Below are 27,751 nucleotides of genomic sequence, written 5' to 3'. Positions count from 1 at the left end.
GTATCTCCTTGCTTTGGGCACAGGTTTTGTGGAATATTTTTTGTGGCAGATTTTGGGGAGTGGGTGGCGCTGTGGTCTAAACCACAGAGCCTCTTGGCTTGCTGATCGGAAGGTCGGCGGTTCGAATCTGTGCAATGGAGTGAACGCCTGTTGTTCTGTCCAAGCTCCTGCCAACCTAGCAGTTCAAAAGCACGCCAGTACAAGTAGATAAAGAGGTATCGCTGTGGTGGGAAGGTAAAAGGTGCTTCCATGCGCTCTGGCACTCGTCACGGTGTTGCATTGCGCCAGAAGCAGTTTAGTCATGCTGGCCACATGACCCAGAAAGCTGTCTGTGGACAAATGCTGGCTCCCTTGGCATGAAAAGCAAGATGAGCGTCGCAACCCCATAGTCGCCTTTGACTGGACTTAACAGTCCAGTGGTCCTTTACCTTTTGTGGAATTTGTGTATCAGATGAGATGGAAATGCAGGGGAGCAGTTTTTGCTGTTTTGACAAAGAGAAAATGTCACTCACTTCCTCAATCCCTGAAAACGAGTCACAAGCTAGGGAAAGGAATTTTTAAGTTATGTCTCTCATGTACCATAGATAACACTGGCTAAAATAATATTGCCTTCCTTCTTCCACACTTGCAGTTTTCTTGCTGGCTTTCAAAAGCAGGAGCTATTTTATTTTTGACAACTCGCCATCTTCTGGAATCCTTCCCGCTGAATACAAAGCAAAGGGACCAGCAATTGTCAGGATCCTTTCCCCTTGCAGAGTTTGTGACAGATGCAGGGAGGAAAAGGCAGGATTTAAGTGTTTCTACCAGGCTGGGAGGCGGCCAGTCGTAGCAGAAATACTTGCCATAGGAATAGTTCGGCAGCATTGCTGCATCTTTGCTCACATTGCACATTTCCTCTCAAAGTGTTAGGGTGTTTGCTCTTACTGCAGCATATTCAGGGAACAAAAGCCGACCTGGGATATAGGCCAGTTATGTATTAGTGACATTATGAGGTTGCCAGTTACACCTGGAGTCTGATTACTACAAATGGATTACTTCTAATGCACATGTATCCATTTTTTTTTTTTAACCCAGAATGGTGGCACGTTCCATCTCTATGCCCTTTGGCACAACAAAACCGCAGAATGCAGCACCCAGGAAGGACACAGGAAGACTCATCAACCTGTGTCACAGACAGCTGATGAAAACTGGTTGAGCTTCATGGAGAGCCATGTGACTGATAGGGGTGGGAGGTATATCAATAAATCGCCTGGAAGCGATGTGAAGTTCAGATTGCTATAGTGGTTTCAGATTGGCAATATATCGCCAGAGGGAGCTTTAAAACAGAGCATTCATGCCCAGCCACCAGGAAGGGCAATCGCTGGGAAGGACATGCCGGAGCGTTCACTGGGAACTGGTGCAAGGGGCTATTGCTGCTATTGCTGCTCCTGCCCACTCCCTCCCTCGCTGGGAAGGACATGACAGAGCGATAGCTGAGTGCGCCAGGGCAGACAGCTCAGACAGGAGATCACTCCTCCTGCCTACTCCCTCCCTCCACAGCCCAGGACATCGACATCATGATATTGTATATCGGTATATTGTGATGGTTGGCTTGTGATATATTGTGATATCGCCCAGCGATATATTGTGATATCGCCCAACAAGTTGTAAGAGAACAACCAACAAAAGGGCTCAGCTTTAAGTGAGGTAGTTAATTTAGATGCAGAGGCTGCAAGCCGTGGCTAGATTATTAGATAAAACAGTGCCCTTGTTTGGTTTCAAGTAACCCAAATGTTTACAAACTCAAGAGAAGGAAATGTATTTGCTTTTCTCCAACATTGGGTCCTTATTCCTGGTCACCTTGGCCACCCTTTATAGCAGGGCTTGCCACTGTGCATCTGCAAATAAAAATATTCTCTTCTAAAACTCAAGTGGGTGCCATATGCTGCAGTGAATATCCTTGAAAGAGGCATGCAACACTTTGTTGCAGGCCCTATTTGTACACTGTATATTTCTTTGTTTGAGATCCACTTGCCTCTCCCAATCTGATACACTCCAGAAATCTTGCACTACAACTGGCACTGATGAGAGTTTTAATACAAAATATCTGGAAGACACCAGCTTGGGAAAGGCAGATGGACACATTCATTTTACTTTACTGGTAGCTGCTCCCATCTTCCAGGATGAGGTGGAATGGGATTTTTAAAATGTAAGTTCCCAAAGGAGAGGTCACATCTGATTCAAGTTCAAGTTCTTCCCCCACCACAATGGCAGCTACCCCCAATCTATATTCCCCAAGCTCTAAGGCTGCATTCTTTCATTTCAGCCTAGTTTGGAAAGTAAGGATATTTTAATGCCATTATTTAGGGTAGTTCACACCGCCTTGTTTTAAGTGAGCAGATTTATGTATCAACCAGTCTGATTTAAAATTAATATAATTAGAATTAGCTGTTAGGAGCAATTATTATATATTGCAAACTTAGGTGGAACAATATCTATTACTTCTTCAAGGACTCTTTCTTCAGTTAGATCATTCACGGGACTGAACAGGAATTTTAAGGCATATTTAATTATCTTTTATGATTGCATTTGTGCCTCGTTTCCCCCCTCCCCAGTTATCATAAATTAAATATCTACTTATATTAAAAAGAGAGTTTCATGCATGCAAAATGAGATGCAATTTCATTTTTTAATTTTATTGTTTAAAAATTACGTTGGCTAAAGCAATTAAATCATTCTGTTGAAGAAATGTATCTTTTTGAATGCAAATGCGCGTACGATATGTGCTTGCTCAGGAACACCCTGTATATTTTGGGATTGTCTCTGATATTTGTCATTTATTTAGTTCCCTTGCACAGTGAAGCTGACAGCCAAGCCGTTTTAAGACATCAGTCTATGCTTTCAGAGTCACAAGTATTTCTGGTGCACAGCTGTCTACAGCTTTTGCAATGTCTGTTGGATGTTATCTGGAGAAAGATAGCATTTGTAGGCCACATTAAAATTCAGAATTTGTTAAATATACAAGTAATTTTGTTTGGGGGTCCCAGTGGTTTTCTTACTAATAATTGAAAAAATGCAAATGAGTGCAACTAATCAGTGGATTGGCCAGCAGTACTACCCAGCTATCTGCTGTAATGAATTAAAAATGCATCACGTCCAGATAAGTAAATTACTTTAAATGGGATGAGGTGGAAAAATGAAGGAATGGAGAAAATAGATTCTTCCTCCCCGCCCTTTCTAAACTTAAAACATGCCTTTGAGTCATGGCTACATACCAAGAGGAGTGATTTTATTATGCTTCCTTGCAAAACGCTCTAGTAATTTGATTTTACCAATATAAGTTTCTCTTCTAGTACACTGTTAATGACTCTAACTTGGTTTAAACATACATTGAGATGAGATAAGAATTAACTGGTAGAACCCTTAAGTGCCAGAAAAGCCTGTAGCACATTTTTGTGTTTTTATTTTTTCTGCTTGGAGGAATTTTTAAAAATCGCAGTAAGGAATAGGCTGAATATCACCCTGACGGGCTAGTTTTCATACTTGCAGGGGGTTTGGGGGGGGGGCGGTGGGGGTTAAATGTAGAGCACTTAAATGAGACACTCCCTGCCAGGTGGTGGCATAGTTCAGTCAACTATTTCAGGATCAATTCATTCTACAGCATGGGTGGATTCAGTCAGAAAGAGGGATGGATGCAAATGAATCCCCCAGTTTGAATTTCACCTCTGACAATGAATTCTGGAGGGGGCCTTAGGTAAGCCATTGTTAACTCTGCCTGAGCACCTGAACTGCAGCATGGGAAGAATAAATACCAGCCTGTCTTATATAAGGCACTTTAGGTTGTTCAAAATGCTGCATTTCATTTGCTGTAAGCTGTGATTCTCAATCCTAGACATGGCTGCAGGTTTGATTGTTGCAGGGAACTCTTATGTGGCCTACGGACGGTGTCTGTAGTCCGCTTCAGGAATTGCGTATAACGGACTGGACAGCCATGCCTTTGATTCCATTTCATGACTCCTTTCAGATTTCCCTTCCTCTGGTATAGAACATCTTTGGGATAGTGGGGATGTTTGGAATTTCAAGAAGGTTCCGTGGGCGCCCATCACAAAATGGGTGCCACGCAGGGCACTACGGAGCACACCATGGCTTCTGCATCTAGAAAAGACAGGACCCCAAAATACTTTTTAGAATTATCAGGAGAGAGTAGGAGTGGTGTTCAGCTATCTTTCCCCATGAACACAAGGGTTAGTACTAGCTCCAGAGCCTTTCCCCTCTCTCTTACCCCTGGGTAACCTGTGTGCCATCCACAAATCTGCTTCTGTTTTTTTTTTTTTTTTTTTTTATAATAATTTTTATTGATTTTACAACATAAAGAAAAAACAAAACAAACATAATGCGACTTCCCCAAACCTCCCCTTCACTGCATCCAAATTTCAAAATTTTTAGCAATTCTTCATCCCATTTTTATATTTAATTCTCTTTAAAAAGAGTTTCTGCTTTATAAATTTCGATTTATAGCTGTAATTCTTAGTGTCCAATCCCCTGACATCTTAACATTCCGAAATTTTACAACAATTTTTAAGATAGATTTTAAATTTTTTCCAGTCCTCCTCCACTGTCTCTTTCTTCTGGTCACGGATTCTGCCGGTCATCTCTGCCAGTCCCATAAATTCAGTCACCTTGGTCTGCCATTCTTCCAGAGTAGGTAATTCTTTAGTCTTCCAATACTTCGCCAAAAGGATTCTTGCTGCTGTTGTTGCGTACATAAAAAAGGTCCTATCTTTCTTTGGTACCAATTGGCCGACCATGCCCAAGAGAAAAGCCTCCGGTTTCTTTACAAATGTCCACTTAAGGATTTTCTTAATTTCATTATAGATCATTTCCCAGTAGGCCTTAATCTTTGGGCAGGTCCACCAAAGGTGATAAAAAGTTCCTTCACATTCATTACACTTCCAACAGTTGTTATTGGGCAAATGATATATCTTTGCAAGCTTGACTGGGGTCATGTACCACCTATAGATCATTTTCATTATGTTCTCTTTCAGGGCACTACATGCCGTAAATTTAATACCTGTGGTCCATAACTGCTCCCAGTCAGCAAACATAATATCATGACCAATATCTTGTGCCCACTTAATCATGGCTGATTTAACCGTTTCATCTTGTGTGTTCCATTTTAGCAGCAGATTATACATTCTAGACAAATTCTTAGTATTGGGTTCTAGCAATTCTGTTTCTAACTTTGACCTCTCCTTCTGAAATCCTAGTTTTCTGTCCTGCTTAAAAGTTTCATTAATCTGGTAATAATGTAACCAGTCTCGGACTTTAGGTTTCAATTTCTCAAAACTCTGTAGTTTCAACTTTTCACCATCATATTCTATAATTTCACAATATTTTGGCCAGTCTGTATCCATGTTCAATCTTTTTACCGCCTTAGCTTCCATTGGTGACAACCACCTGGGGGTTTTACTTTCAAACAAATCTTTATATCGATTCCATACATTATACAATGCTTTCCTAATAATATGATTTTTAAAATTTCTGTGTACCTTTACCTTGTCATACCATAAATATGCATGCCAACCAAAACTATTATCATAACCTTCCAAGTCCAGAATATCTGTATTCTCAAGAAGTAGCCATGGTTTCAGCCAGCAAAAAGCTGCTGCTTCATAATAAAGTTTTAAGTCCGGCAGGGCAAAGCCCCCTCTATCCTTTGCATCAGTCAAAATCTTGAATTTAATTCTGGGTTTTTTGCCCTGCCAGACAAATTTAGATATATCTTTCTGCCACTTCTTGAAACAGTCCATCTTATCTAAAATTTGCAATGTCTGGAACAAAAACAACAATCTCGGCAATACATTCATCTTAATTACAGCAATTCGGCCTAACAAGGAAAGTCTCAATCTTGACCATATATCGAAATCTTTCTTCACTTCAGCCCAGCATTTCTCATAATTATCTTTAAATAGATTCACATTCTTAGATGTTAAGTTCACCCCCAGATATTTTACCTTTTTAGTAATTTCCAAACCCGTTTCTCTTTGAAAACTATCTTTTTCCCCCACCGTGAGATTTTTTTCCAACACCTTTGTCTTGTGTTTATTCAATTTAAAACCTGCTACCTGACCAAATATTTCAATAAGTTCCAAAACTCTTTTTGTGCTAGTTTCTGGCTGTTGTAGTGTCAAAACTAGGTCATCTGCAAATGCTCTTAGCTTATAATGTTTAGTTCCGACCTGTATACCTTTAACCAGCTGGTCTCTTCTAATCATGTTAAGGAAAACCTCCAGTACCGATATAAACAATAGAGGGGAAATTGGGCATCCCTGTCGTGTCCCTTTCTCTATTGGAATTTCATCCATAACCATACCATTTACAATAAGTTTGGCCTTTTGCTCAGAATAAATTGCACTTATACCATTTTCAAAGTTCTTGCCTACCCCCATTCCTTGGAGATTCCTCTTCATAAAACTCCAACAAATATTGTCAAAGGCTTTCTCTGCATCCACAAAAATCAAAACAGCTTTTCTATTTATGTCAGTTTCCAAAAGTTCTAGAATATCTATAATATTCCTCACATTGTCTGACAAATGCCTGCCTGGTAGAAAGCCTGTTTGGTCCCTGTGAATCTCCTCTAACAGCACTTTTTTGAATCTTTTTGCTAGAATGTCTGCAAAAATTTTATAATCCACATTCAAAAGTGATATAGGGCGGTAATTCTTGACTTGATGTTTCTCAGTTTCTGTCTTTGGTATAAGTGAGATGAATGCTTCCTTCCACGATTCGGGAGCCTTTTTCCCCTCCAAAATTTGATTGCAGACTTCTTTCAGTGGTTGTATTAACCAATCCTTCAATACTTTATAATATCTCGCAGTTAATCCATCTGGTCCTGGTGATTTTCCCAACTTCATATCCTGGATGGCACTCTCTATTTCTTGGTCTGTAATTTTCTCGTTTAAACTCCTTCTGTTGTTTTCAGAGATTTTTGATAGTCCGTATTTTCCAATAAATTCTTCTATCTCCTGTTCATTTTTTGGCCCTTGTTTGTATAATTTCTTAAAGAAACTTTGAAAACAATTACTTATCTCATTTGGTTTATTAATAGACTTCCCATCTACTTCGAGTGATGTCACTGTGTTCAATTTTTGTCTCTTTTTCAGTTGCCAAGACAGTAGCTTCCCACATTTATCTGCAGATTCAAAAGTCTTTTGTCTCATTTGTTTAATTTTCCATTCTATTTCCTGGTTCATCAATTCCATATATTGTGTCTGATAGAATTTTATTTCTCTTAATATCTCCTGGGATTTAGGCTTAGATCTCAATTTCTTCTCCCCTTCTTTTATTAGATTCCAAATTTTCTCTTTCTTCTCATTCTGCTTTTTCCTCTTTATTGAATTCTGTTGTATTAGGAAGCCACGCATCACGGCTTTACTTGCGTCCCAAATGATTCTTTTTTCTTTTTTTTTTTTTGCTTCTGAGGGCTGCAGAGGGGAACCCAAAATAGATGTGGATGGAGGAGATATGGTGCTCATTCCATTGTGCAAGGAGAAACCTTTGTGCTGATAAACGTTCACCTTCACACCGTGTTGAATACAACCTAAGATCTCCCACTTGAGAGACTCTCTGTTCCTTCCCGGGTCTGATGGTAGCTGTTTGCATATAACATAATCTCCTTTTCAAATGCAAGCCATTGTTTCTTTGCTATTATAGCTGTCATAACAATGTAACAAAACTCTTTATTCCTTGTTGCCGTCTACAGCTTCCCCTACCTGCACTTGCCCAGGAGTTGTGACGCTCGCTCATGTAAATGCAGGGCCTCTTCCTCTGCTGCAAGCTCCAGTCACGTTCACACTCCCAGTAGTCAGTGCAGTGCATAAAATAAAATCCCTTAAAAGGTCTAAAGAGCAATACACGTGCACAACAAAAAGGGGTGTGCTACTGGGGCTAATTCAGAAGTTTCAGGCTTGTTGGCCCCACACCAGCGTTGCAATGTTGCACAAAACCTGCTGAAATTTTGCGAGTCTCATCCGAATATTTTAGAAACTTTTTTAAAAATCATATTGGAAGCCTTTCCCCAAGTCTAGCTCAGTACTGTTCACACTGACTGGTAGCAGCTCTCCAACATTTCGTGCAGGGGATAAGTGAAGCGGCTATTAGCCCCAAGTTGTGGGGCCACCCCTTACTGGAGCTAAGCAGTTCTGGGTCTGTTTGGCAGCTGGATGTAAGGTTACTGCCTGGGAACCACATGTACTTTGCCTTTGGTTCCATGATGAAGGAAAGGCAGGATAGAAAATGTAAGTCCGGGGAATAGTAATGATGGCTGCCCAACTCCATTTGGTACACCAGCTGAGACCCTAGCTGCCCATGCGCTGTCTTGCCATGCGCTGTCTTGCATGCCCTGGTTATCTCCCGCTTGGACTACTGCAATGCGCTCTATGTGGGGCTACCTTTGAAGGTGACTCAAAAACTACAACTATTCCAGAATGAGGCAGCCAGACTGGTGACTGGGAGTGCGTGTCGGGACCCCTAAAGGATCTGCACTGGCTCCCATTATGGTACCAAGCACAATTCAAATGTTGGTGCTGACCTTTAAAGCCCTAAACCATCTCAGCCCTGTATACCTGAAGGAGTGTCTTAAGCCCCATCATCCAGCTCCGAGGTCCAGCTCCGAGGGCCTTCTGGTGGTTCCCTCACTGCAAGAAATGAGTTTATAGGGAACCAGGCACAGGGCCTTCTTGGCAGCGGCTCCTGCCTTGTAGAATGCCCTCCCATCAGATGTCAAGGAAATAAACAACTATCTGACTTTTAGAAGACATTTGAAGGCAGCCCTGTTCAGGGAAGTCTTAAAAGTTTAATGTTTCACTGTGTTTGATGTTTCAGTTTGTTCGAAGCTGCCCAGAGTGGCTGGGGCAACACAGCCAGATGGGTGGGATATAAAAAAATAATTATTATTATCCTCATCATAATCAGAGCACCTGTATCAGCCATAGGGGAACAACATCAGGAAATGTCCTGCTTGTAGTCTTCACAGAAGCATGTGGTTGGGCATTGTGGGAAACAGGACACGAAATCAAATATGCCATTAGCCTGACCCAGCAAGGCTGTGTGAAGCGGAATCACAGCCTGTGCATTCCATGTGGGTCCTTATCTCACATTGCCCAAACACATCAATTACTATACTATATGGTAGTCGTGCTGGCCACATGACCCAGAAAGCTATCTGCGGACAAATGCTGGCTCCCTCGGCCTGAAGTGAGATGAGCACCACACCCCATAGTTAAGTTTGACTGGACTTAACCATCCAGGGGTCCTTTACCCTTTTTTACCTTCATACAGATTCCCATTTCATGGCGAAATGTTTTCATGGAAGATCCTTAGCACATGCATATTGCCTTTGTTCAGTCTAGGCCTTCCATGGCCCACACTTACAGGGTTTCTTCTGCATCAGCCCTCTTTGGCCCCTGTTATCCCCTCCCCAATACAAAATTTCTTTAGCAGGAGGGCTAGGTAGAGTCAGGGATGGGGCGAGGGCTCCCAGTTTGACGCTTGAAGCCCCATTTAAGGCCTCCTATCATGTCTGTTTCTTTCTTTTTCTTTTTCAATTAATACACCATCATTTTGGGACCACTCCTTGCTTGGCTGTCAAGGCAAGCCAGTTGCCTTCAGCAAATGTATCAGGCCTCAGAAGAATGTTTAAAGGTACAAGTCTTGCTGCCCGTCCGCTCTCTCTCTGCTCTGACACCCAGCGCTTGTTGCAAACGAGCCATTCAACAGCCTGCAATGTCTGATGGCAGATCTCAGTGGTAATTTCAAATATCCTAATTTAATAGCGTATGATCGGCTATTTGCCAACAAACACGCAAGTTGCGTCATAAATCACACTGCGGAATGGTACAAGACCATTATACCGGGCGATATATCACGGCTCTCTGTTGAGTTGGCATGCTGTTGCCATTATAATGTTACTATCTATCTTAAAACTTGCTTTTCTTTCCGAAAGGGAAAGATGGAAAATAAGCGTCTGTTTGTGTGGGAAGGGGGGGAAATGTTCTTGAATCTGGAGATTAAAAATTAATTACCAATCTGAGGGATGCATGACGATGAATCATTTTAACCAATTAATTTAAAGTCCTCATAATTGTTGGTACTGTAGGTAGGTTAGTTTTTCCTCTCTTTCTCTGCCCCCCTCAATATATCTATATAGCTGTGAGGAGCTCTGGAACTATATGGACTTTTATTATACCTTTTCAGCAGGACTTTACAGCAGGAATGTGGGAACCCAAAGTCCAGGGGCCACATGAAAACCTCCAGACCTATGTAAATGGCCTTCAGGACTCTGCCCAGGCACTGAGCCATTCCTTGAGCCAACCCAACTTTACACCCTCCCTGAAGTTTTTTGACTGCCTGGCAGTGGCATATCATGTGTTGCCAGTGCCTGGGGCGACGTGGAGGGGATAGGATGGGAGGGAGGGAAATGAACAGAGTGCACATGCGTGTTCAACTGCCTAATGGCATCTGTGTCACCCAGGAGATCGCAGCTGCAGAGATAAGAAAAGAAGAGTTGTTCCACTGTCTGGTGAGGTCACTTCTTGGAGAAGCCATTTTCAGTAGTGCCCAGCAACAAAAATGTGCAGTTGTACTGAGGCAGCACCAGGTGTTGAAATTTTGCACCCCTAGCAAGCACCCCTGTTGTACCCCCCCCCCACTACAGCACTGCTGCCTGAGATGTGTCCTTCAACTCTGAGAATGCCTCTTGCTTCCCTGTTTGTTAAGAATGCTGAGACTTGTTTGGAGATCCCTGTTCTCCTCACACAGCTACAGGTTTTCAGAGTGGTTAAACAATTTGTCATCCCAGGGAACTCTAGGAATTGTAGCTTTGTGGGGGAAATAGGGGCCTCCCCACTGCTCTCAGCAGCCTTAACATAACTACAATGCCCAAGAGTCTTTGGGGGAAGAGGCCATGACCGCTCAGAGTAAAATGATACTGTATTCAGTGCATGGGGCCTTTGGTAGTTCTGCTCACCCTCGTGATGTGCAGGAGGTAGCAGCAAATTATTTGGTCTGTGAACAGAACTGACGATCATGTGGCAAAGTCAAGAATCTAAAAATATGGGGAAGCAGAGCTAACTGGTATTGCCACCTCTAGTTTGGGCAGAGGTACCTCAAGACCTTCCATGTGCATATTTGCTAAGTTTGCATCCTGCATAAGTGTGCACAGTTATGTTGTGACTTGAACCTCCTGTTTCAATTGCTGTTTTAACTGCTGCAAGTGCTTTAACTGCATATTTTTAATGTGGGTGTTTATTTTTTTGATAAATTGCATACTGCATATTTTAATTATGTGTGATTATATTTTTTCACAACTGGTTTTCACAACTTAGAAGCTTTCTTGGCAATTCAGTGGTATATAAATGTAATCCTCATAATCTCAACTGGGTGGGATATTTTCTGGGTTTAATGCAAATATATGCAGGGGGATGTCAATAAGTCATTTTGTAAATTGCTTTGAATTGCCCCCACCCCCAAAAAGAGCGACTAATAAATTTAGTAAAATAAAATTTCCATCAACTTGGGGGGGGGCAGCCCCTTCAAACATTTGGGGGGGGGCAAAAGAACCTCGTCACCCAGGAGTTGACGCCTATGCTGCTTACTGCTGAATCCAAACAAATGTCAATTAGGTTTTCTGTAGATTGACATTTGTTCCGATTCAGCAGTAGAATCATAAAATCACAGTGTTGGAAGGGAGCCTGAAGATCACCTAGTCCAGCAATATGCAGCTGTTCCTTATGGGGGTCGAACCAACTGAGCTGTGGGTTTTCCTGGGGAAAGTAGCAGGTCAAAATTAAAACCTCTCGGAACGATGACTACAAATAATGGGGCAAATCACAACTACATCCTTTCAACCAGTGATTTCAGGGTTGCTGGGAACAATACGTTTCAACCATCAAACATTTGAGTAGACAGGAGTGTTTTTAAATTTCTCCTGAAAGTCCATAATGAGGGAGACAGACACATCTCACTAGTGGGCCATCTTCTGAGAAATGTTGTTACGTGCATTTGCCAGAATTGTGTCTGACTGTTCTAATATTACACATTTTAGCCATAAATGTTGTGAGTCAGGAACAGCGTCTTAATATTCCAGGTTAATAGCAGTCTGGGCATTGCATCGATGCGTGGTTTACTTTTTGCTTTAGAGCAAGCAAGATCAGGTTTTTGGTGGGCACATGCAATACTCTTCTTTACTGATCCAATTAACCTGGGAGAACGTCTACTCCCTTGCTCTGCATTGAAAATCACTAATATATAATGAAATCATCAATCCATTGGCAATGGTGCATAAAAACGTTGGGAAACATCCATTATTCACGCTGTGCGAAGGCAGCTCCATGTGTATGGCAGAATGGCATATATCAGTCTGTATGTCTTTTATACAGAGGTTGTTTATGCGCAATACCCTCTTCAGCAAGACAACCATCTCCGCTTGGTGAGCATTACGTTCCTCCAACCCAGGCTGGCAATAACCCTCCTGTTGCTTCCTTTCCTTTTCCCTAGCTCGACAGTGCCACCTCCCTCATCCAAGCAGCTAAAAACCTGATGAATGCCGTGGTCCTTACTGTGAAAGCTTCCTACGTAGCTTCGACCAAATATCAGAAGGTCTACGGCACGGCTGCCGTCAACTCGCCTGTCGTGTCTTGGAAGATGAAGGCGCCGGAAAAGAAACCTCTAGTCAAAAGAGAGAAGCCGGAGGAATATCAGACGAGAGTGAGGAGAGGTTCTCAGAAGAAACACATTTCTCCGGTACAGGCTCTAAGTGAATTTAAAGCGATGGATTCCTTCTAATTCACTAGGCTTCAACCTTCGAGGGGTTTTCTATTTCCTTCCTTGTTTCTTTTTGTATGCGTACCTGCCGACTTGTATTCATCTGGCATGGGGGAGAAAAGAATAATGAAGCAGTTTCAATGTGCATGCAGCCCAAGACTCTATTAAAGTCATTAAACAGTCCGCAGTTTCCCTTTCCAAAAGACACATGGCAATTCTTAAGTTAAATGGAGGTCCATCATGCTGACCTTTGTATTTCCCCCAAGAGCATAAAATAATGATAATGTTAATCGGCTCCCCTCCCAAAAAAATTGTATTGTAAGAACTGTGGTGGGGGAATGGGAGACAGTCAACTCTGAAGGGTGGAAAGCAAATCCTTAATGCATGCAAGAAACATTAGGTTGGCAGGTATATTTATAGGTGGGATTCCTGGAAATGGTAGACCATAAAACCTGTATTGCTTTTGTTACAGTGTAATCATGTAACTAGCCAATATGCTTGGATGTGTGGCCCGGGTAATAAGACAATTTTAACTTTGAGTCATCTTCATTATGATATGTGGATTTTTAACCAAGATGATTAAAAAAAAATAACAATTCCTTTAACTCGCATTTTCTTTCCTTTTTTGTTTCTAGTAGTGTTAATGATGATTCTGTTTCAACGATGATGACTTGAACAAAGTTTTTCTCTTTTTTAATTGTTTTCTTTTTGCCAACTGGATTCTTCTTTTCTGGTGGAGTATGAAGCACAACTTGGTGGTTGACATTGCCTTTTGTATTATTATAATTATATTATTATTATTATTAATATTATTATTATTAGAAATAGAAGAACCGGTGATGGAATGTGTAGAGACATGGAAACTGACACATGTGAGAATTTAGAGGCAAATGTGTAGGTGTAGCTTTGGATTACAAGGTATCTGATATACCGTCGTAACCGCTAACTCTCAATAAACTTATTTAACCTTGGAATTTGAAGTACGGCTCATAATGTTCAACTTTTCTGTTGTTTAACTTTAAAATATCCTCTCATCCCAACCCTGTTCTCTGATATTGCACTTAAATTTGGCAGCTGGGCTGTCAAATTATTTTATATTGACATGTTATTTGGAGTCTTGGAAGACAAGAAGGAAATTGCTCCCTCTCCTCCTCCTCACGCTCTTGCCTAACCCTTGGCTCTCCCATCTGAGTGTTAAAATCTGTGCCAATACAGTGAACAAGATCTCAGTTCTGTGCAAATGTGCTTGTGCAATGCCCATGCAGAACTAGGAGTCACAGAAGTGGGCATTTATAGTTTTCAAGGCTAAGGAATCAACTGCTAAGATCCCTATGTTAAGGGATGGTAGAATCTGGGGTTCCTTAGAAGAAGAGGAAGAGTTTGGATTCGATATCCCACTTTATCACTACCCAAAGGAGTCTCAAAGTGGCTAATAACCTCCTTTCCCTTCCTCCCCCACAACAAACACTCTGTAAGGTGAGTGGGGCTGAGAGACTTCAAAGAAGTGTGACTAGCCCAAGATCACCCAGCAGCTGCATGTGGAGGAGCGGGGAAGCGAACCCGGTTCACCAAATTATGAGTCTACTGCTCTTAACCACTACACCACACTGGCTTACTATGTAGGTTGAAGAAACACAACACAGTTCTACAACTGAATCTGAGTCTGACTACCTACATGGGAGATGATGTAGGAACCCTACATAAGGCGTTCTGAGCTTGTTGGTGAACATGTGGGGTATCAATGCATCATTGCATATCAGTATGTTTTTGATTGAGGCAGTGTGCCTCTGAGAACCAATTGCACTCAGGTCTTCCCTATGGGCAGCCCATAGATAACCACTTAACCACTGTGAGAATAGGATGCTGAACTAGATGGGCCTTTGATCCTATTCCATTCTTAAATGTAGATTGCTCTAAAATGTCTCCGTCTATATTGCACCTACAATGCAAATAACAAAAAAGTAAGGCTCAAAATGCTATTGATGCTCAGCCAGGCCTGACAGTGCCCCAAGAACATCTTTCACTGCTTATGACAAAGTCTGTCTTCTTGGCAGCTGACATGCCTAATATTCCATTTCAGTGTGTGCTTTAAATTATCGCTGAGTTTCTGTAGGAAAGAAATAGACACCCATCACAAATACATGTCCCAGTGACAAAATTCATTATCAGATGTGATAACTTCAGCAGGTCCACAATAGGATTCTGGGTCTGCCTCTATTACAAACATAGATACATAGACACCCAAACGGTGCCTTGTGCTGGCTAAGCACATTTGCATTGGGTTTTCCTTCTCTGTTGATATTTTTGGATGTTTCCTTGGATATCTTTTAATGTTGCGGCAATTGTTTTCCAAATTGCTTTCATGATTGTGATTCATTTGGTTGTTTCTTATGCTGTTCATCACTTTGAGTGCCACTGTGGCAGAGAATGGGGGACAGAAATTTAAAAATAAATGGGAGGAAAACTTCAGACGAAGACTAAAGCTGAACTACTTCCACCTTAGAGAGTCACACAGTCCAAATAGTTAGATTTGATGCACTGGGTGACTTCTGCACCTACTGAAGTTGATGACTAAAGTAGACCCCAAAACTAATGGTGGAGCAACATTGTGCTCCATACATATGACATGTAAAGTGACACAGTGGGTAGGATCTAGACTAAAGTGAGTTGAGTTTAGGTCCCATTGAAATGAATGAGGCAAATTAATCATGACTTATGTCCGACTGATTTCAGTGGGAACTACAGTCAGCTAATTTAGTCTGGACCCACTCCTAGCATTTATAAGCATTTTGCCAGTCACAAAGGTAAGGGGCATATTAGCATTCATGCAACCCAGTACGTACCCCCTAATACCCCCCAAAAAAGTTCCCAAATGTGAAGAACCTTCCTCCAAGAGGCACACAATTAGCATGGCTTCATTGGGGGGCAGCAACCTTCATTTTCATCAAAACGTTTGAAGAACCCTGCAGCCCAGCATCTTGTTTCTGACAGAGGCTTGTAAGATGCTTCTGAGAAGCACCCAAGCAGGGGCATGAATACAAAAACAGTCCCCCTTTTTGTATACCACTTTGGAGCAAAATTACTTTTGTTTGTGGAAGCTCACATCAAATTGCCAGTTAGGCAGACTTTATTCAGCAATGCACTACCAGCCAGAGTCCAAAAGGGATTCTATATATAGCACATATAGGGATTATATATCATCTTAGTTTTTTCATCCTCTAGTCAACCATCCCAGCATCTCACCATCTCTTCTTCTAACCACAGTCCTTGGAAACACTTATTCAACCAGTTTTTCTGCTAAATGTGCAGATCCCTCCTTGTACCTTATCAAGAGTTACTTTTCATTCTAGCATTCAGCTTTGAGCTCCTCCTAAATTGGCCCTTAGAAGCTTTGTGGTCACGTCATGCTCTTATGTAGTGACGCTGGCCTCAGTGATAATTTCTACCTCACCACCTGGGAACAGGAACACAGAGTTATAACTGCCTCTGCTATGCATTTGGCATGGTTAATGGCCAGCCCTCCACAAATTCATTTGACCTTTTAAAGCAGGGTATAGGGCAGTGATGGCCAAACTTGGCTCTCCAACTCCCATCATCCCTAGCTAACAGGACCAGTGGTCAGAGATGATGGGAACTGTAGTCCCAAAACAGCTGGAGGGCCAAGTTTGGCCATCACTGCTACAGGGGAAGTGCTGTCCTATGGGTTAAATGTGGTTTCCGGGGTCACAGCCAATGGTCCTTAGCAATTCCCACGACAGCTAGACTTATCACAAAACCAATCCCCATTTTCATGAATGAGACCACCACCAACTTTCAGGAGGGGGACAACTGTGGAGGGAAGGATTGACCTCCCCTCCACCCCAGTGCATTGCCACCACCAGAAAGTTGTCCCCATGTGACAAGTAGACTTTGGAGGCGGGGAGGTCATATTAATGTAAGTGGGATCTTTTTGTATCTGCTTCAGCTGTTATATGCCAGGGGGAAGTAGTGGAGGGGGCAAATGAGTGGCCCACCACCAATGCTAGTTCCACCTACTTTTCACTCACTGTGGTATACGGCCCCCAAATGTTTCCCCCGAAGGGCATGTGGCCCTCCACCATCACATGTGTCAGTGAATTTGATTCCCCATTGCTTGAAGCCAGGGTTGGCAACCTAAGGCCCATGGACCAGAAGCAGCCCATGGAGGCCGTTTCACTGGCCCACAAGCCGCCCCTGAACCAAGCTGCCCGCTCAGCGAGTTCCTGCACCGTGCTGCGCTAAACCAGCACAGCACGGAGCAGGGACTCTCTTCCGTGGCTCCGGAAATCATGTCTCTGCATGCCCAGATGCTGAAAATTGCTTCTTCACAGGCACAGTTTTCAACGTCTGGGCATGCGCAGAAGTGATTTCCTGCGCCACGGACATGCACAGATGTGATTTCCGGTGTCGTGCTGTGCCAGTCTGGCCCATAGAGGATATCTGTGGAAGTGATCTGACCCATGCCCGGTAAGCCTTGCCGACCCCTGCTTTAAGCAGTCAGGGATGGGCAGTTATCTGGTATGTCCAGCAGGAGATGGGATCAAGGCAGGATATTCCCAGAAAGGACTGCTGTGCTGAAAAAGCAACTGACCAGATATCTTCTTCAAAGACTCCTTTGTCTCTCCTGGCTGTTGCATCATGGAGCAGATCAATGCCTCAAGGCCATAACCTGAGCACTCTGGCAGCCAATCACACTGGCAAAAGATGCAGCATCGTTTCTCAGCTCCCATAACTGCTAAGGCCACCCTCTACGCACTGCTAGGATTCAGGAAAAGCTGCGCCTCCTCCAGTCTTTGCAGACTTTCTCCCTGGTAAGTGGCTGAGATGATGTCGCTCTTATGCCAAAACCATGCAGCTTGGTTGGGAAATATTTAAAGGTCAGTCTACTCTCAGTCATCCCTGCTCTGTGCAATCTTCCCATACTACTATAGATCTTGTCTCCCCTGAGAATTTATTTTTTAAAGAAAACTTGGCTAGGGGGTAAACAAAATCGGCACGTCTGAATAAATGATTGCCGCAGAAGTGACAGTAAGTCGGCAATCCAGCAAGTTTGCAAACTGAAGGCAATGAAGAACTACACACAGTAAATTATTCAGTTCATCAAGAAAATTGTCTTTTCCGAGTGAGTTCTGCTTTAATGGGAAAATCTCTGTTCAGGAGCGGGGGGGCGGGATCTTTGCAATATATAACAGGCCATCCAATTAATGTAATGAAGGAATATGCACTGTAGAATTATACAAAAATAAGTCTCTGTAATCAAATACAGAGATATATAAAAACATGCTATAATCCACTTTTTTTTAGTCCTCAGAAGATGCAAATGAGCCAGACTCCAGATCTGCTTTCAGTGCTTCATATTTCCCTACAGTTCATTAATTCTCAAAACCATATCAGGCCATTAATAAGCTGCATATCAACTCTGTTTCTTGCAATCCTACTTCCTTCGCAAGTATGTCAATGGGGTGCTACTGGTTTTGGCATAGGCATGTTTCTCTTAATCACGAAGTCATTGTAATGTTCCTAAATTGCCCCCAAATGTGATTTGCCTAAGAACTTCTGTCCTTTTCCCTTGGAGATTCAGCCACTGAAAGACAATCTTGTCATGTCATGAATGCAGACAACAGGCAAAAGGGTAAACTGCTTCCTTGGCCCCCAGCTCCAAAGATGCTGTTTGTGCCACTTCCCTTTTGGCAGGTTATTACATATTACAGAGTTTTGGATTGAAGAACAGTGTTTCTTTTTGGCTGCCTTCCCTACACGAGATCCTGTTTCCAACAGGCTTTAAAAGTCCTGGCATGCATTCTCCATGATGTGGCTGTTTCTTTCAGTGGGCTGGACATGTGGCAGAATGCATTGGTCAAGTCTTATTGACAGCCTGTCAGATGTGGCCATTCCTTCTGATCTCGGTGAGCTGATAATCTCTCAAAAGATCATCCCTGATCTTTTGCCTTTATAAATTGAAAATGATCTCTTTTATTGCAACAGTCATACGTTGGCACAGGCAAGTTTATATATGTATGAATTTGCAATATACACCACCAACATTTAGAAGAAAGCATCGTGGCATAAAATCAACAATAACATTAGGTCAATCAAACAGATGCAAAAGGGGGGGAAAAACCATCACAAATCCATAGATCAGGTTAATGCATCAATATAGCAGAATCCTCTCTGAAGAAAAAACTTGGTGTACCGGTAGTTTTTCAAGTCTACAGTTCTCTGGTTTGACATTATCTCTGATAAGAGGCGAAAAACAGACATTGGTTTTGAAACTCCTTTGATGCAGATTTTTTCAGGGCTGCCCCCCACTTTCTGCAGATTTCGCTCTAATATAAACAGTAAATATGTAGGGTGAATGAATGCATTGGGGCAGTGGTGTAAGAGCCCCTTTTCCCAAGTCTCCACAATTAAAAATACTATCACCATCATTTTATGTGTATGCCGTTTCCCCATGGTCAAAACCATGCTCAAAGGGGCTTACAACATGAAAAGAGTTACGCAATTAGAAACACAACAAAAAGTGAAACTCATCAGAAAGTACACAGCCAAACTGAACAATTTCCACATAAATCGTGAGATCTAAAAATAAAGATACCCAAGATTAATAACAACAACAAACACCCAAAAATCCCCCTTAAAACAGTACCCCGGCCCCATCTAGGTATTCTATGATTCTCCTTCAGCTAATCATTCACTGCAATTCAGTTTGTTCGTGTTTGTCTTAGCCTGCTGAGTGCCACCTTGATGCGACTGGCGAAAAGAATTGCAGATGTTTAAGGCTAAAGATTGTGCTTGAGTGCTTGGCTTAATTAGCGGCAATTTAAAACCAAAGGAAAGAGCAATGCTGTAGTGGTTCAGAGGTGAGCAATTTAGCAGTAGCGTGGGAAGTGTGCTGGGTAATTCACTGCAAAACGCACCAACTCACAGGTTCCTTACTGTGCCCTTACTGAAAGGCTGGTCTGGGCCAGGAATGGAGAAATCCCCACCAACCCAACCTGCTCACAAGATGGTCCGTTAACCTCTTCAGACCTAGAAGTTATCTTATTTGCGAGGATATCCTAATTGCTAAGCTATCCTTTAGTGCTGACTTTGCCCTGAGAAGTTAATTCACTGCAATGAACCTCAGTTTAAAGACAACAGTGCTTTTTCTTTTTTAAGGAAATCATTGTTATGTTAAAGCAAGGAGTGGGGGACCCTTTTCAGCTTCAGGGCCACATTCCTTCCTAAGCAGGCTTCGGGGGGGGGGGGGCACATGCCAGGGAGGGGTGGGGCAAGAAGCAAGAGTGAGCAGAGGAGCAAATGTCAAGTCTACTCCATGAGTGTACAAATATTTGCACATGCAATCAAATATACCTTCCTTCCTGCCATCCAAGCAAGCAAGGAGTGTTCTAACTAGGCAAAAGCGCTCAAGGAGGGTGCAAAGCAGGGCAAGTGAGATGGTGACCTGGGGGAAAGGGGTGTGCCTGGGGAAACTGAGGCAACTGTGCGAGCCTTTAACACAGCCATTAGAAGGTCTGACCAACCCAGAGACTGAAAAGTGCCTGAAAAATAACATGGCCAGATCACCGGTCGCTAAGCAAGACTGGGGTAGCCAACCCGGGGTCCTCTGAAGTACAGCTCATGTGTTCCTTCTCTTGGACTTGCTTCGCCAACCGAGTTTATGCAGTGACTGGGACGATGGAATAAAAACTTCCCCACAATATCTTTGCTTCCTTTTTATTTTTAAATGATAATCAACCAGCTGCAACCAGTACAATACAAAGCATTTGGTCAACTTAAATACAGTTTTCAAAATAATCAATTATCCTATCACATCACTGCATTCGGTGCAGCAGGTAAACGCCCCTCTGCTAATTAGTTAAATTGTTGAAATATTACAGGTGTGTTGAATTGTCAAGAGCTCACAGATGTGCTGCCATAATTATAAACACACACCTCTGAGCATTTTTATTTTATTTTATTTTATTTTATTTTATTTTATTTTATTTTATTTTATTTTATTTTATTTTATTTTATTTTATTTTTTTATTTTTATACCCCTCCCAAGACTGGGCTCAGGGCGGCTAACAGGTATAAAAACAACTGATTAAAATACAACTTAAAAACAGGATTAAAGTAAACTTAAAATGCAGCCTCATTTCAGTGGAAGCCCAGACTGTTTGGGGGGAGAAAACATCAAATCTTCACCAAGGCCAACTATTCAGACTGGTCCTACGTGGGCCAGAAAAAAGCCAGGAAGTCCCCAAATAGGAGTTCCATCACAGAAGGAAAAGGAAAGAGGGGGAGGGGATCGGGCTGGTTCCAAGCCAAAGGCCAGGCGGAACAACTCTGTCTTACAGGCCCTGCGGAAAGAAATCAGATCCTGCAGGGCCCTGGCCTCATGAGACAGAGTAGCACCACTGACCACATCAATATTAAGAAAACTCAACACCCTCACCACTGGGTATGCAGGCTGGGCTCAGATGGACTCTGTCAGGGTTACTGGGGTATCACACCTTCACAGGAGGGTCACCTGGTGCTTTCATTACATAGCTTTAGACACCAGGCGAAAACAGTTCTCTTCAACCAGGAGTTTGGCTGATTAACATTCTATGACCTTTTAAATGTGTTGGAGGCAACATATGCCCACGCTGCCCAGGATGGGCACGCTCCTGAAGGAGGTGTGGTGCGGAGGGTTCTCTCCCAGGTGAGGGATAGCTGCTCGGGTGCCCGGAGCAGCACGCACAGCCTGCAGCCAGGGCCGAGCGAGCTGCACACGGGAGCGGAGCGAGCCGCCCATGGCAGACATTCGGTACACCACCTGCCCACAACTCCCAAGCCTCCCCCAAGCTGTCAAAACGATGAGGGAAGGGGCGAATGCCCTCGGCAAAGCGGCAGAGCTCACCCCCCTACCCCAACAGCTCAGGGTAGGCTTGCGAGTCACAGGTGGGTGGCGCACCGAATGTCACCCCCCTCTGGGTGGGCCGTCGGGCGGACCGCCCCCACTGCCCCCCTTCCTACGCCCCTGGTTAGAGGGATTACTGGTTTGTTTTAATTTTAGTTTTATTATCTATTTTATGTCTTCATTTCGCATTTTTAAGTTGTGAACCAGCTTGCGATATTCGGACGGAGGGTGGCGTACCAATTTTAAGAATGATCACCTTCTTCTTCTTTATCATCATCATTACAGGCTGAGGCATCTGCGCTTCTTTAATTTCCTGTTGTCACCAATTCACCCAGAATGCTTCCAAACCGTGTTGTGTAGTAAGCTTAGATTTGAGACAGACACCAACGCCACAGACAGATGAATTTGAAACTAAGATGGTTGATTTACTAAACAGATAGCATGTATGTCAGGGAATACTGATACTTATGTTGGGGCCGTCCCCCTCACAAATATTTTATTGATTTCAATCAAGAGTCAACAATCCCACCTGCCCACTGCAGAAGCACCAAATGTCTATTTAATTACATTTAACTTTTGAGTCGCTTCAGTTTTAAACAAAAGTATCAAAAGCTGCTATGTGTCCCCAGAGGCCTATAACTATGTCCTATTAATATTACATATATAATAAAACAATGGCAGGTTAGAATCGCAGAATTGTGGAGTTGGAAGGGCCCACAAGAATCCTCTAGTCTAACTCCCTGCAATGCAGAAATCTTTTGCCCTGAGATTAAGAGTCTCATTCTCTCCTAATAACCGCAAAACACTTCCAAAAGATTTTGCCTCGGTTTGGAGAAGCACCCGAATCTATCCAAAGTGGCAACTTCAGGATTTTCCCAAATCTGAGTACCGGTAACACCTTTGTAAGAATCCTAAGCAAAAGACACCACCCCAGTGCTGCAAAGGTTGCAGGACTCTTCCCAGAATTGGCTTCGGTTCCCTTAAGCCTTTTTGACATGTTGTGTGTAATTGCTGCTGTCTTGGTGTGTCTTGTTTCGAAAAAGGAAAAGAAAAAGGAACTGATCATTAAAAGAAAATTCAAACAACCACTCTTCTCCCCGCAACCTCCCCGATGACAGGACAAATAATTAAACTGAAGAAATAACAATCTGTATCCTAGCAGTGCTGGCCTTGGAAGCCTCCAATAAAGGAAACAATTATTAGAAGATCACACATCATAGTTATTTTACTGAGATGACAAAACTAATGGTGTAAGCAGAGACCCTTTGCTCACGGCCACATCTTTCATTATCTTCTTTTTTTAGTTTTCCTTTGTCTCCTTAGATACATCCATCTCGGTCTTCCCCAAACCTCTTTCCCCCCTCTTTCTTTTTCAGATGCCTCCTAACCCTTTATTGGGTTTGAAATGACAGCGCTGCAAATGTAATCACCAAGAGGAAAGGATTTCTGGAGAAGCAGGGAGAGAGGCTCCAGCTCAAGTTGGGTGGCCAGACCTCCACATTTGCCAGGTGGAGGGCTTGACTCCCCAGGTGTGTGAGAGTGCGTTCAACTAAATAGACGGACAGACAGACAGACAGACAGACAGACAGATGATAGATGTTAAGACTAGGTATGCAGCTGCAAACTTCAGGCTGGCTCGAGCTGGCTGCAAATGATAGCATCTGGGAATCTGCCCTCCTTCACTCCCCTCTCCCAATTAACCTCCATCTCCAGGCTTCAGCCCTTTGACATCACCAGGGACCTCCCCCAGTGACATCACCGGGGCCACCCATAGGTCTCAGATTTGGACCCTGAAACCTGGCAACCCTACGCTCAAGAGCTGGAAGAATAGTTAGCAGTAGTTACCGATAGTTACTGCACAGACTCCAAAGATGTTCTCAGACACAACACCAGGGCTGGTGGCTCCGATGCACCAGTTAGCTACACTGCAGTCCTCTGCCCTTGGTAGTTCCAAGTTGTCAGCGAAAGAGCCTCTTGCCTTCACCTCCCCTTGGCGTCCGGTTTCACAGCAGATTCCCAGCGTGATCCATATGCTCCTCCACTGTTCAAGGGATGCTCTCCTTGCTCCCCTCCATCATTATTGCCTCTGCCAGTCTCCAGTGTCCACTGCCATGTGACTCTCACCTTAAGCATCATGGAAAGTTGTGGTGGCCCTGAGTGACTGCAGCCTCTCCTCTTATATAGTCCTTAGCTGCTGAGCAGAGACTCACTGCCTAGGTCTTGGCTTCAGTGGTTCTAGGTGCTGGTCTGGCTCTTCATTGACTGTTGTGGTAAGTCATAGAATCATAGAGTTGGAAGGGAGCACAAGAGTCATCTAGTCCAACCCCCTGCAATGCAGGAATCTGTTTTCCCAATGTGGGGCTCAATGACCCTTAGAGTAAGAGCCAGTGTGTTGTAGTGGTTAAGAGCGGTAGACTCGTAATCTGGTGAACTGGGTTCGCGTCTCCGCTCCTCCACATGCAGCTGCTGAGTGACCTTGGGCTAGTTACACTTCTTTGAAGTCTCTCAGCTTCACTCACCTCACAGAGTGTTTGTTGTGGAGGAGGAAGGGAAAGGAGATTGTTAGCCGCTTTTAGACTCCTTAGGGTAGTGATAAAGCGGGATATCAAATCCAAACTCCTCCTCTTCTTTTTCTCCTCCTCCTCCTCCTCCTTCTTCATGTTCTACTGACTGATGAATCCCAGCAGATCATGTGCTTTCAATCATGCACTTTTTCTTCCTGGCCACCCCAGCTCTTCTGCCCCCTAATTCTCCTCCTGGCCCTTGGAAACCATGGAGGCTGGGAGTCATGTTCTTCCAGGGTCCTAGCCCCCTCTGTGCTGCAGGGCTGTGTGATCTCTTCTTCCCTGTGTTCCTTGTGTTCCCTGCTGTCTTCCTGCTCTCCCATTGGCTCCTTGTCTACCAGGTCCTCTGATGCCTCCCTGTGCTGCTGGGGTGCTGAGGTCTCCTGTCCCAAGTCCTGAGGACGCCAAGCAGCTGCTGACATCCTCCTCTGGGTTCTCCCCACCCTGCCATTCTTGCCCCATCACCACCACCACCACCACTCCATGACACATGGCAAGGTCTAGTACCAAGACTATAGCATTGAAAATCTTGCTATTTTCCCTTTCCACACAGCTAATACCCCAAGTACCAGCTGTACTTCCAAGAACGTTTTGCAAATTCGCCTCACCTGCACATAGAATATGCTTTTTAAGTTTGTCTTCGGGGATGTTAACTAAAATGGTGATGCTCTGAGCAGGCTCGTTCCATCCTGCTCCTTTGTGAACTTTTGAGGCTTTGTTAGAAGATAATTAGAAAACGGAGGGCATGGAAGCAACATTCTCGAGAAAGCAGTTGAACCAACGTGGAAATGCTGTCGAGCCTGTCTGGTCCCTCTTCGGTGGAATAAGAAGGGATCCTTCCTCTGTCTCACTCTATCTGCCTTCCTTTGTGGGGAAAAAGAAAGGAAGAAATGTCTTTGTTTAAGAGACGAGCCTCATTAAATTTAATTGCTTCCCTTGTGGATTAGATGGTGAAGGTGTGATTTCTAGATGAAAGGTGGTTGTGTCTTGAAGATGCCGCAGCAAAAAGGGCAGGTGCTGGAAAGGGGCCTTTGTTACCTCCCCCCCCCCCAAGAGCAGAGGGAGGAATCAAATGTTTGCAAAATGGCGTATGGGAGGCCACAAAATTATGCAACACAATCTACCCCTTTAAATGCACGAAGGTTGCATATGGCGGGTAACCTTTGGTTGATGGAAAGGGTGACATAGACAGAGTCTAAGAAGCCACAGAAGATTAGGGTTGCTGGTCACACATCAACAGTGGCTTCTGAATCCAGAAGCATTTGAAGCTGGGTCAGGAGGAGCCAATGAGCAACCGGCAGCAGAACCATGCTTGGAAAACGTTGCTGCCTCCTCTTCCTCCACTCTTCAGCCTTGAGGAGCACCAACAGGACACCAATGCACAGACTTGCAGGCAGCTGTTATGAATGTCAACTGGTATAATGATGTAGCTTCTAGATATTTTTTAATGGTTTCTCTCTCTCTCTCTCTCTTTCAAATTAAGGGCTGTTCCCTGCCCATTCATATCAACTGGATACCAGGTTTCCTGCCTTCGATTGCCACTAGGATTCTCTGTTGCTAATTACATTTGATTGGCCTTTTGTTAGAAAAACCATTCATGCATCGTTTGGCATTCCTGAAGCAGCCTTTACAAATTGCAGGCCCTCATTGGACGAGCTGGCGCAGAAACGTAACTTAAGTCCCACTTTTTCTATACAACTGGAATGGGTGAGCATTTAAAAGTGCTCTTTCTTGGGCCTAAATGGCGTATAATTATATTGTCACATTGGCCTTGGAGCTATAAATTAAATTAGATGATAATGTGCTGACATCATGTTTGTGCACATTTATTCTGCTACCGGGTGAGAACTTGACCCAGCTTGGGAACACGTTGCTGTGAATAACTCCATGTTAGTCCATGTGCTGTCAAATAGTTTCTTTTCACTGAGACAAAGAAACTCATCATCATGTTTAACATTCCACTGTTGTCCAACGACATTTTGCTTTCCATTCTTAAGTTCAGAATAGAGTAGTTGCTTTGGAAGATGATAATGAGGCATCCGGATAACAGGACCAGTCCAACAAAGTTGATGTTGAAGAATCATTGCTTCAACACTGGTGATCTTTGCTTCTTCCAGTACACTGGCATTAGTTCACCCATCTTCCCAAGTGAGGTGTAAAATTTTTCAGAGACACCATTGATGGAATCTTTCAGGAAGTTGGAGATAGCTTTTATAAGTTGTCCACGTTTCACAAGCATACAGTAAGATTGGTAGTACAAAGCTTTGTAAACAAGTATTTTGGTTTCCCTGGGGATGTCCCTTGTAAACTGTAGTAACACGTGAATCTGGTTGGCATTACCATGGAGAGCATCCATTTGTGCCAAATACTGAACCATGTTTAACACAAACAAGGAAAGGGAGGAAAGATGGATGCATGCCTGTCACAGGGCTGCCAGGGAATGCCCTGGAGCTGAGGGAGGGGGAGGAACAGGAGCCTTTAGACAAGACAGGAGAGGGAGGGGAGGACAAGCCCGCAGAAGGAACTCAAGTGGTGAGAACGCTCCCGGATTCTGGAGAGCAGCAACACCACTCAACTTGCTCAGGAACAGAGGGAGAGTCAGTGCCCATTCCTTCAGCACAGGACAGGAGGTAGGTTAAAACGCAGGGAACAAAGGAGGTGTCTGGGGCTTCCCAAGCTCCTCTGCTGGAGGAGGAGCAGAAAGTCCCCACTTCCTGGATCTGTTACTGAGGACTTGGATGCATTAAGCTATGTTCTATACCTTGTACATAATATGTAAATAAAGACTGTAAATATATCTCTGAGTGAGCAGGGGTATTTCTTGCGAAAGGCTTCCAAACCCATCACAATGCCAGAAAGAAGAAGGTGTGCAGGCTCCCAGAAATGTACCAGTTTGGAAATGGTGGTGTGTAAGAGGCTGGAGGATTACATCTGTGCCAGAATATGAAGGCTAAGCTACAGCAGCCATTCTATACAGTCAAGTTATAGTCCTTTCAGCCAAGAAACAATGTAATGCAGCTCCCTATGGCTGCTAACCCTGATGACTATGCTCTGCAGCGATGCTTCTGAATACCAGTTGCTGGAAGCCACAGGAGGAGAAAGGGTTCTTGTGCTCGAATCCTACTTGCAGGCTTCCCACAGGCATCTAGTTAGCCACTGTGAGAACAGGATGCTGGACTAGATGGGCCCTGGCCTAACCCAGCAGGAATGTTCTTACGGTTCTACAGGTTACATGTAAGAACTGGTTAAAAAAATAATTCTGAGTTTCACGCATGTCTTGCAAGCAAATTGTGCCTGAAGGCCAATTTCAAATCAAAGGGGTTTGTGAGAGGGGGGTGGAATACTGCTGGCAAACCATTCAGTCTTTCCAAGGGCTTGAAACCCCCAGGAACAGTGTTTACTTGATGGGGCCTACCCATGACTCCTAAATAATAGGGTCTTTTTGAGCAAAGCTCCTGGAAGCCGGAGTGTAGGTGTTGTTGTG

General features: G+C 43.6%; 1 protein-coding gene across 4 annotated transcripts in view; it reads left to right on the top strand.

Annotated features, from left to right (window-relative positions):
- CTNNA2 (catenin alpha 2) overlaps positions 1-13,775 on the top strand; it is a 536,832-nt gene extending 523,057 nt beyond the window's left edge. For all 4 annotated transcript variants that reach the window (XM_081876762.1, XM_081876760.1, XM_081876761.1 and 1 more), the window contains one exon: positions 12,535-13,775. In XM_081876762.1, the coding sequence (XP_081732888.1) occupies positions 12,535-12,822 (288 nt within the window). In that variant the 3' untranslated portion in view covers positions 12,823-13,775. The remainder of the gene's footprint in view (positions 1-12,534) is intronic.
- The last annotated feature ends 13,976 nt before the right edge of the window (positions 13,776-27,751 follow it).

The sequence above is a fragment of the Podarcis erhardii genome, assembly GCF_964252035.2.
Source record: "Podarcis erhardii genome assembly, chromosome: 9".
Lineage (NCBI taxonomy): Eukaryota > Metazoa > Chordata > Lepidosauria > Squamata > Lacertidae > Podarcis > Podarcis erhardii.
The sequence above is the reverse complement of the archived record's forward strand: the minus strand, read 5'-3'. Positions and strand labels throughout refer to the sequence as shown.